Source organism: Lactuca sativa, chromosome 8, assembly GCF_002870075.4.
Source record: "Lactuca sativa cultivar Salinas chromosome 8, Lsat_Salinas_v11, whole genome shotgun sequence".
Lineage (NCBI taxonomy): Eukaryota > Viridiplantae > Streptophyta > Magnoliopsida > Asterales > Asteraceae > Lactuca > Lactuca sativa.
Window position 1 is genome coordinate 42,140,054 of NC_056630.2, and position 11,590 is coordinate 42,151,643.

Sequence of the window (11,590 nt, forward strand, 5' to 3'; positions counted from 1 at the left end):
ATGATTGTAATATGAATGTTTGTTTATGATTGTATAACATATATGACAAAGAAATTCCACATAACAATGTACTTTCACATACCAAACATGTTTCTTTGTGATTGTAAAACAATGGTACAATCCACATGAACAAATAAATATACAGTTAACATAACAGAAGTTACTTCAAGTACATTACTAAATATTAGAATAACATCATATGAAAACAATGGTTAATAGGAACTAGATTTCATTTCATTCATTGGAGTGGCCATACATTACAACTGAGGTTATCGTATTACTAAAATCCCCTTAAAAAGATGGTTCTAAAAACCCTAACATCGTCAACAGACACCATTGATCAAAATAATCAACAACAAAACATATCCTAATACATACATATTATACTAGCAGATGGCGAACGTAGACAAAAACAAACAACCTTCGACAACCCCAAAAACCCAAAAAATGCTAAAATCGCCATCGTGTTACCTACTAACTTAACTACACCCACCAAAATCCCCACCCAGAGCTTTCAACGCGAACACGAACCCTGATCAACGACATCATTGCAACTCCAACAACAACCATCATGGTCACAATCTTTTTCAAGTACTGTATTTCCTCCCTAAACTCAACAACCTGTTGTCGCATGTCATCTCTCATTTCCTCAATTTGCACTTGGGTTTCCATGGCGTGAAGCTCGTAGTTAGTTGGTACGTCTAGGTCCGAAACTCTGAAACCACCATAGGATAAGCTTTGTTCTGAGGGCATCTTCTTGATTTATAAGTGGGAAAATATCGAAATTGGTTGTATTATGCGAAGGTTACAGATTAGGTTAACAAAGTGGGTGGGGAACACGAATTTAAGGTATCCCTTTAATTTATAAGAGGGATCATCAAGGATGACTTAGCAATCTTGGGGACCAAGAATGCAACAGTACTAGTCCACGGTGGAGGCCCATGTCACGAAAATATGCTTTATACCTTTTACAATCGGCAAAAGGATGTAATTAAACGGTCATATGAGAGTTTATTACATTGATGTGCAAAAAAATAGTTTAGTGACATTTTAAAACAAACATGATAAGTTTGATGGACTAATATGACATTTGCCTGTTTAATAAGTATACATTTTCTAATCTTATTGGGTAATTAAATGTGAGTTTTTAATGCCAAAACCTACCAAAAGAATTCATTAAACGATACTAACTCATTAAACGAAACTAATGATTGTCTGTGACATTGGATTTTTGGTGCCAACAGCTACAAACATTTGAAAACGTAGTCCAATGGGTTTTACATACATCGTTAATATAAAGGGTATAACTGGCACTTCAGACCAAGCTATACATCATTAAACTAACCTGTGTCATATTTGATTTTGCAATACCACCCTTAACTTGCTAGCAAAAAGCCTCGACTCCGTCCACCCTTATAGATGGAAGTTCTTTTAATGATTTCCGGATTGAGAGGGGTGTTCGCCACATAGATCATTTATCTCGTTTTCTCTTTGTTTTGTCTATTGAGGGTCTTTATGTAGCCATTGAAGATGAAAATGTTGCAAGTCTGTTTTAGAGAGCTAAAATAGGTAAAGATAACCTTTTTATGTCTCATATTTTTATGCATGTATTATTTTAGTAATGGGAAAATGGTCTTGTATAGGGGTGTGGATAGAATTTGATGATGTCAAGCAGTTTGCTGAAAATACAAGGAGTTTTCTTAATAAGCCTCTTTTTGTCTACCTTGATATCCCGGTGGGCTCTAATATGGATAGGATTCAAGGATGGCAATTGATTGTAGAGGGATTTGAAAAGAAATTATCTAAATGGAAAGCAAATATGTTTTCCATAGGTTGTAGATCCATGCTCCTATGGTATGTTCTTGTATTGCTTGAGAATAATTATTGTATTTATTTACGATGCCGGTCCAAATCAAAGATCCTGTGGAGGCTATTAGAGCTAAATTCATCTAGGAAGTAATGGTAACTATCAAAAAATCATTTGGTTGGGTTAGGATTTGGTTATTGCTTCTATTAAAAAAAATTGTTCAACGTAAGATAAATATCTTATTTGGTGTCTCTATTACAACATAAAACAAATAGCAAAGGTTTTTGTTATCAGATGGTAATGGCGAAATGAGATGGAATAAATTTGTTCAGCGTAAGGTAAATATCTTATTTGACGTCTCTGTTTAGATAGACTTCCTTTTTGACCGAATTTGGGAGATAAGGGCATTGATGTCCCCATGGTTTTTTGTCCTTAGTGTTTGTTGCATTCTAAACCATTACTTCACTTGTTTGGTCAATGTGAAATTGTTGTGAGGACTTGGAATGTCGTGTCTCAATGGTTGTAAGTTACTTTTCCTATGCAATGGGTGTTTTGATGTTATAAATTTGGTGGATTTGTGGCATATGTCCTCTGTTAAGAAGGATACGGCCATAGCCATTGTGATGATGACTTATTGGATGCTTTGGAAAGTCATAAATAAGACGTTCAACAACATTTAGAACAGGAGATTGATTTTTGATTCCATTATTGATTATTTGTGCTTACGGTTTACTAATAGGAACCGCAAGATAACGTCATTTGGATTTCTCGGCTTCAAAATCCACCAAATACTTTGTAATTTTGCTAGTTTTGGTTTTATAATTTTAATCATTCAATTGCTAAAAAATATGGACGGTTGTCGTGAGAGTTTATATAATGTAGGGTTCAGTTTGATATTTGATGATGATACAAGGGCCATATATGAGAGTTAAAGGGTGCGACACCAAGTTCAGTAATGGGTACCCAGAATCATGTGGATAACGAAAATGTAAACTCGTTTGACAGCTGTTTTGTCATGACTTTCCATGTGGATACTATATTCTTATACACTTCTCTTTTGTCCAAATATGCCCCGTTGTATGATTTGTGTTACGAATTCTATAAACTTTTTGTAAATAAGACTTATTTAATTTAGAAGGTAGCCTTATTTTGTAGTGAATGTTTAAGTATTTATGTTTCAATTTCGTTTCAAGTGTTTTTTTGTTTGTTAATTGAAAATAGGTTGGTTATATTTTAATTGAATTCTAAAACGTTATTGATATACAAGCCTAAAGTTTATAAAAAAAATATGGTTTATATTAAATTCATTTTCGTTGTGTTACAACCGGACGTTTATTAGTTTTATTTTTTCTACTATAACTATTATGACATATTACAATAAAACCATATGTTTTCAGGCACTTAAAATCAAATTCATAACACCTTTTAGTTTTCAAATTTTTTTAAAGTTTTTATTTTTAGTGTATATATATATATATATATATATATATATATATATATATATATATATATATATATATATATATATATATATAGGGTTATGTTATTTTGTTTTCATTATCTATTGTGTTCATGTATGACTGATTCTGGACTAATCATTTTAGTTATTTTAAGAAAATAATTAATGCATATTACATGTTGAAGATATAATAGGTATTAATTACATCTTCAGCATTTAATTAGCATTAACTATTTTCTTAAAATAACTAAAATGATTGGTCCAGAATCAATCATACATGCACACACTAGATAATATAAACTAAAAAAATTGTTTAACTAAACATGCAGAAAGACATATTTTTAAGTATTTATAGACTAAAAAAACTGTTTAACTAAACATTGTATTTATGTTTATTTAAAATGCTATTTTTTATAAGTATTTTTTTTCCCAATTTATAAGAGGATTAAAACGTATTTATACTTTTAAAGATTACCTATACACAACGTTGAAATATGTATTTATGTTTTTATAAAATATTATAGAAATAACACTCTTAAAATCATTTCTATTATATTTTAGAAGTATATATATATATATATATATATATATATATATATATATATATATATATATATATATATATATATATATATATGTGTGTGTGTGTGTGTGTGTGTGTGTGTTTGGACGTATAAATACATTTTTAGAAGTATAAATAAGTATTTTTATGTTTTTAAAAATATAAATACTTATTTTTATGCTTTTTAGAAATAAAAATATGCTTTTAGAGGTATAAATATGTATTTACACTTCTAAAAATGTATTTACATTTCTCAATACATAATATTTTACTTCTAAAAATATGAATATACATATTTCTATTTCTAAAAAATATATTTATAATTGTAAAGACATAAAAATATGTGTTTATATTTCTATAAAAATGTATTTATGCTTCTAAAAAGATATATTTATACTTACAAAACATAAAAACATATAAAAATATATGCATACTTCTAAAAATGTAAAAAAACATTGTTAAGAACGTTAATTTTCACCATTTTAAACGAAAATATGTACTTTTACGTTTTAAACTGTATAAATAGGCAAAAAAGAATGTGTATAAAAATAAGAGCTTCGTTGAGAGTTTTGGATATTAAAGATTATTGTTACAAAACTTTTTTGCTTTAGGCTATCAGGAGTGGAAGGAGAAAGACGCGTGGGAGCTGACGTGTCAGCCCCTTTTACGCGTGAACACCGCCCCACCTTCTGGTGGTTGTCTTGTTCCGTGGAGCTGGAGACGGGTGATTTGATTGGGGGAAACTTTTTGACCGTTGCTCTCTTGACCATTTGTAAAAAAAAATTAATTAATTAATTAATTACTAACAATCATTTCTCTATATATATCAACATATTTTTACCTTTCAAACACACACCAAACTTTGAACACAAACATATATACTCTCACTCAAAAAACACACTTTCCTCCATGGATCCAAACCAAAATAACCTACCCACCCCGAACACCCCAAACACTCCAAATGATCCATTAGCGAACATTGGCTATATGCAATTGTTATCATCCCTCGTTCAACAACAACATCTATTCACCAATCTTTCATACCACCCACTCTACTACCAACAACAACCACTACCACAATCAGTTCAAATCTAATTTCAACCCTTTCAACAACAACCTCCTCCGCGATTTCAGCCCCAAACTTCCCAACATCCACAACAAAGTTCACAACCATCTCAAGTTCCATTATCACAATCTCAACCCGTAAACCTCGACATTGAAGACGACGACGAACGGGTTCAAGAAACACAACCAAGTCGTAGAAGGCAAAAAAATCAAAAGATTCAACAAAGAAGAAAAATACCCAATGGACCGAGGAGGAGGAGGCAGCTTTAGCTAAAGCTTGGATTGCCATATCACAAGACGGGGATGTCGGCAACGCGCAATCTGGACAAAGTTTTTGGAATTGTCTTTTAGACCACTTCCACGCGTTATTGGGAAGGCAAACGAGCCGGACATATGATTCAGTCAATGCTAAATGACGCGATCTTAGAGCGACGTGTACCAAATTTAACGGCGTATGTGACAATCTAAAAAATCTGCCTCGAAGTGGTAGCAACGATTTCAACATTTTGCATGTCAACGGCGTTGCACCAATACAAAATTACCAACAATGGTAAACCTTTTGGCAACCAAAAAGCATGGGAAGTTTGTCGCAATGGCCCAAAATGGGTCCTTTATCCGGAAACGGCGCATTCGAGATCTACTACCGGTTCCAACAAAAGGCCGAGAACGTCCGAGTCGGACATCGGTGCTAACCTCGACCTCAATGATGAGTTCGACGCCACCGAGGGGGAGGGTCCATCGGACGTCCATCTTTGTCGACCACCGGGGTAGGGACAAAGCGTGAAGTGGGGCTTCGTCTAGCGAGAAATCAACCAACGGGGACGTATTAGCGGAGAAAATCGAAAAAAACTCTACATTTTTTAGAAAAAAAAATTTGATTCAACGGAGGAGTCACGCCGACGACAATTGACACTCACTAATCTTCAAATCGTAAACACGGTGCTGCAACCAAATCTCGACCCGAAAAATTTAAGGGTGTTTATGAAAAATTTAACAAGAAGTTCTCGACCAATATCGCAACTAGATTTGATGTTTTTTAATAATTTAGGTTTAATTTTCTAAGTATGGATTATGTTTTTTTTTAGTATTTTAGTTTTAATTTTCTATGTTTTAAATTATATTTTAAATTATGTTTTAAATTATGTAATGTGGTTTTAATTAATATAAAATTTGTTATTTATAAAATGTTATTTATTTAATATGTTATTTATTTAATATAACGTTAAAAAAATAATAAAAAATAAAAAAAGTAAATGTTGTTAGTGGTGACCATTTCCATAGTGAAGTGGGTTGGTGGTGAATGTGACGTGGCGTAGAGGTGGCACCACTTTTCCGGTGAGTTTGTAGCGACCACTCCACATAGCCTTAGAGTTGAACAAAGATTGTGTGGTTAAAGCTCATTTTCTGACACATTCTTTTACTCTTTCTTTGTGTTGAAGTCCTCGTCGGGTCTAACTAGAGTTAGGGTTGAACTCGAGCGGTGGCCCAATTTAATTAAGCTTCTTGAAAATGTAGTTTTATCATAAGACTAGACGGTGTGGTGCGGTCCCAAACCGCGATTCGCTGCCACCTAAGCCTGGAACACCGCCCCGGGGCACGGTTTCCTGCGGCCAAGACCTCCTGCGGCCCTTGAAGACCGTGAATTCTGATTGGTTGGTCAATTTTTTGACCGTTGAACTGCAAGATTCGTGTAATTTTCTTCTTTTCTTTTTTCTTTTTTTTCTTTTGCTTTTTCTTTCCTATATATATACACATATCAACTTAATTTGTTTTCACAACACAATCTCCTCTCTCTCTCATTTTTTTTTTAAAATCACCACTCTCCCAAAAATGTCATCTTCTTCATCTTCTGAAGAATTTCAGACTATTTTTGATACCGCTATTGCGTGTGTTCAAATGGCGGAACAAACATACAACGTTGTATGTAACAACGCAACTGCAAGTTCTCAACAGAGAACACGAAGATATATTTACAAAAATCGTGAAGAAGCCAACCAATGTTTGGTGCAAGACTATTTTGCAGAGAATGCCACTTACCAAGGGTATTATTTTCGTAGGCGCTTCAGAATACTCAAAGGTTTATTCGAATGTATAGTTGAAGATGTAACGAGGGAGTGCATTTTTTTCCAACAACGTTACGATGCTAGAGGTACACTCGGTTTCACTCCCTTACAAAAATGCACGACCGCACTTCGTCAGTTAGCATATGGCATTCCGCCTGATGCGTTAGACGAAAGTTTTAAGATGTCTGCTAGGATAGCACGAGACAGTCTCCATTTTTTCTGCAAAACTGTGATTCAGTTTTATGGTCCAAAGTATTTACGTAAGCCTACACGTAATGACATCCTGCAATTGCAAGCTCATCATGCTAGTGTGCATGGGTTTCATGGAATGCTAGGAAGCTTAGATTGTCTCCATTGGGCATGGGAAAATTGCCCTACAGCATATCATGGGCAATTTACCCGAGGTGATCATGGTCACCCAACGATCATACTTGAAGCAGTTGCATCACAAGATATGTGGATTTGGCATGCTTATTTTGGTTTTCCTGGTTTGATTAACGACATCAACGTTCTTAACCGTTCACCAATATTTAACAACATATACGATGGATCCGCATCAGATTCTTCTTTTCAAGTGCGTGGAACGCCATATAAGTATGGCTATTATCTGGTCGATGGAATCTATCCTGAGTATGTTGTGTTTGTTAAATCGTTTTCAGCTCCACATGGTTCTAGACGAAAGAAATTCAAGAGAGCTCAAGAAAGAGCTAGGAAGAATGTTGAGCGTGCTTTTGGAGCTCTGAAGAAACGGTGGTTCATATTGAAAAAACCAGCAGCTTATTTGGGCAAGGAAAAACTTCAAGAAATCATGTATACAGGTATTATATTGCATAACATGATTATTGAAGATGAAGGAAGAGCGATATGTGCGTTTGACGAGGAAGAAACCATACCAGAGACACAACCAATATAAATTGGTGGCGAAGAGTACATAAACAGGAGAGCAGAGATACGTTGCACTGAAACATTTCACAATCTTCGCAATGACTTGGTGGAACACATTTACGGGGTTCAAAACATTAAACCTTAATTTGGATCCACCGGATGACCCCGAAGACGAGTTCTCGGAGAACGACTTTATGTAGTTTGCTTTAGTTATTTTATTTATGTTTTTTAAGTTTCTAGGATTATTTAAATGTCATGTGTGTGGGGTTTTTTTTGGTAACGCAATGTACTGTTTTTTTTAATTTTCAAGTAATGAAGAATTATGTTTTTTTATTAAAATAGAAGTTATATTAAATTAAAATAGTTAAAAAAAGAAGTTTTATTAAATTAAGACACTTAAAAAAACAAAAAAATAAAAGAAATGAAAAGTGTGGCACCACACCCTTGGTGTGGCAAGAAACCAAACTTGAGTGGTAAAAAGTGACATGACGCTTATGTGGCGGGGGAGGGAGTGTGGTTTCGGAGGCACCACTCCCTCCAGCCTAACAATGAGAATGTTTTGTATGAGTGTTCGATCCTTCGTGATGTTATTTGGTTTCCATGACATTAAAAGTGATTGGTTATTGTACTTTGGTAGTAAAGGATACTCAAAGTCTTTTCAAGAATGACGACATAAACAATCTCCAATCGAATTTTTAATTATATCACTAACACAAATGAGATTAGAACCATCGATTGCTTGGATTGAGGGTGTAACACATACAATCGTTGTGGACAAAAGATGCTCCCAAGGAATTCAGATGGTCATGGGGCAGATGCCGGAGATTGGACGGAGATTCGGGGAAGAAGACAATCCAGAAATCAGACGAAGGTGGTCACATCCTACTACGTTACAAATATTCCAGTGGGGACTAGTAGATTCACTCTAAAAGACGTTTTCAAACCATTTGGGAAAATTGTAGATGTGTACATTCCAGGCAGAAAAGACAAAGGGGGCACGTATTTTGGATTCGTCAAATTTGAAGGGGTCAAGAACTCTGTTGAACTGGAAAGATCCATGCAAAAGGTGAAATGTGGGCACTGTATTCTCAAGGTGAACATCTCTAAATACGGAAAGCAAGACAAAGCATGGTCGGCGCAACCGAGAGAAAGATGTGGGCGTTATGGGGCTCATTCCCATCCCACCCCGTTCAAGACAAGACAATTTGTTTCGGGTGCTAATCAGACCGACAGATCCTACGCAGAGGTGGTGGGTTCTAAGTTACGTACTGATACTCAAGCACCTATTAATGTGACTCTCAAGCATGTCCCGACCATGGCTGCCTGGAATGACTGCGCTCTGGTGGGGGAAGTGACAAACCTTCACCTTCTCACATAGTTACTGAAACTCATAGAGGCAGAAGGAAACTACTCAAAGGTTCTATTCTATGCAGGAGGTTTGAGGGTGGTTATCCGATTTCACATCCCAGCTGATGCGAAGAAGTTTCTACTGGAAGATCATATTTGGAATCATTGGTTTAAATGGTTGAGAATGGGAGTCTTTGAGGAACCAAACTTAGAAAGATTAGCGTGGATCTAGATTACTGGTGTCCCAATTGCACTTCATGCTAAGGAGAACTTTACAATCATTGCTAATATCTTTGGGAAACCTCTACAAGTGGACGGGAAAAATTGGCATAATCTGGATCTTTCGTATGGAACTGCTTGCATTCTTACCTCCAATCTAAACCGAGTTAATAGCACTGCAGTCTGCACGTTCAAAAATAAATCATATTCAGTGGGTGTTGTAGAATACGACTATAATTGGCACCCTTTCTTTCACAACTCTGCAACATCACAAATGGATTGTGATTCAGAAGAGGAGGAGGAAGTTTTTAAGAATGTCGGAATCAATGATGAAGATGCAAATTCAATCGTTGAATCTAATGAGGATGGAATATCAGATACTTGGGATAACAAGCAAACTGATGAGTTAGAGGAGGGTGAAATTAACCAGCAGGCTGTTCCGGATAATACGAATCTTGATGAATTCTTAATCATCAATAAGGGGATGATACCGGAGGCGGAGAAAGAACCGGGGAACATTGGAACTTTGGATTCGAAATCAATTACAGATGATGTTGCGACCCCTTGTGATTATAATTTTATTAATGATGTGGGGATTCCCGATAGCACCGGTAAAAAAGTTCATTCAGCTTTTTCTCTTCCGGATATGGGGCAATTACCGATCTCAAATTCTAAAAACCCACCAGAAGCCCAAAAACTATCACATGGACCTAGTCTTATTAAGCCCACTCCTATCGTAATGTCCACGCCCAATACTCTAAAACCAAATATGCAGGACCCTCTCCTTGACTTTGAGATCGGTGATTCTATGGGTAAAAGAAGGAGAGTCGAGAGAACTTTTGCTTCGACTATCACACCTCGAAGAATTTTCGATTCCTCTTTACTAGATCGACCTTTTCCAGTCGCTGATTCTAATCCTATTGTGTTGGTATCAGCCTCCTCATTTCACTCTCTGGATTTAAACAAAACCATATCAAACCATGATCTTTCAAGCTGTAACTCTTCCACTGAGGTTTATTCCTCATCCAATGAAATTAGTAGCACCATCAGAATAGGAAACGAAGTTGGCTTTTAAATCGACAGAGATGAAGGTCTCGTGGGTAAAGTGGTTGCAGGTGATGGTGAACCTACAGGTCTGTAATGAATATTATGACTTTAAACATCAGGGGGATTGGGGAATCACACAAAGTAGATTGGGTACGTAAATTAAAATTTTCTCAAAATGTTGATTTCATATGTCTTCAAGAGTCTAGGGTATCAGACTTTAATGCAATTGATGTGAATAGCTGTTGGGGGTCCGGATATTTCGAATGTGATCATGTCAATCCGACTGGTGGATCAGGCAGTATCTTAAGCATTTGGGATCCTCTAATATTTCGTAAATCGCACACGGTTCAATCAAGAAACTTCATCGCTACTTCTGGGGTTTGGAATGGGTTCCCTGGAATCACTACAATTGTCAATGTTTATGGGCCTCAATCCATAATTGAAAAACGCATTTTATGGGATAAACTAGTTGAGCTTAAAAGGAACCAGGTAGGAATATGGATATTTTGTGGGGATTTTAATGCTGTGAGGTCTAATAGTGAAAGGTTCAACTCCTCTTTCTGTCATTACACTGCCTCTGACTTCAATCTCTTCATCTCGGAGGCGGGACTTCATGAATTCAAGCTTGGTGGCAGAAACTTTACTTATATGAGGAATGATGGACTCAAACTGAGCAAACTAGACCGTTTCCTAGTATGCCAAAACTTCATCAAGATACAACCTTTATCCATGTCGTTTGCACTTCCACGTGAGCATTCTGACCACTCTCCGGTTTTGTTAAAACCTTCAAATACCGACTACGATCCTCCACCATTTCGTTTTTTAATTCCTGGCTGAGTAATAAAGATTTCAATGCTATCTTTGATTCTGCTTGGAATTCCTTTCAAGGTTATGGGAACCCAAACAGTTATCTGTTACATAAACTTCGACATCTCAAGGATAAGCTCAAGACTTGGAGGATAGGGGAAGTTTTAAAGGAGACAGGCGATTTAAAAAAGTTAAGAGACCATTGGAGTTTTTAGACCTTGAAGCTGAATCTCGACCTTTATCGGTATCGGAAATTGACTCTAAAAGAGGTGCAATGACTCAAATCAGACTATTAGAACAGGCAAAAAAATTGGATCTAAAGCAAAAGG

General features: G+C 35.8%; 2 protein-coding genes across 2 annotated transcripts; both read left to right on the top strand.

Annotated features, from left to right (window-relative positions):
* The first annotated feature begins 6,723 nt into the window (after positions 1–6,723).
* LOC111892725 (protein ALP1-like) lies at positions 6,724–7,869 on the top strand. The gene has a single exon (XM_023888773.2). It carries the CDS (start codon positions 6,724–6,726, stop codon positions 7,867–7,869), a length of 1,146 nt encoding a protein of 381 aa, XP_023744541.2.
* A 2,687-nt stretch (positions 7,870–10,556) lies between these two features.
* LOC128127692 (uncharacterized) lies at positions 10,557–11,291 on the top strand. Its single transcript, XM_052766364.1, has one exon. It carries the CDS (start codon positions 10,557–10,559, stop codon positions 11,289–11,291), a length of 735 nt encoding a protein of 244 aa, XP_052622324.1.
* The last annotated feature ends 299 nt before the right edge of the window (positions 11,292–11,590 follow it).

Excerpts from the sequence above, each read along its gene's own strand:
- LOC111892725 (XM_023888773.2), top strand. The coding sequence starts at position 6,724 with ATGTCATCTTCTTCATCTTCTGAAGAATTTCAGACTATTTTTGATACC.
- LOC128127692 (XM_052766364.1), top strand. The coding sequence starts at position 10,557 with ATGACTTTAAACATCAGGGGGATTGGGGAATCACACAAAGTAGATTGG.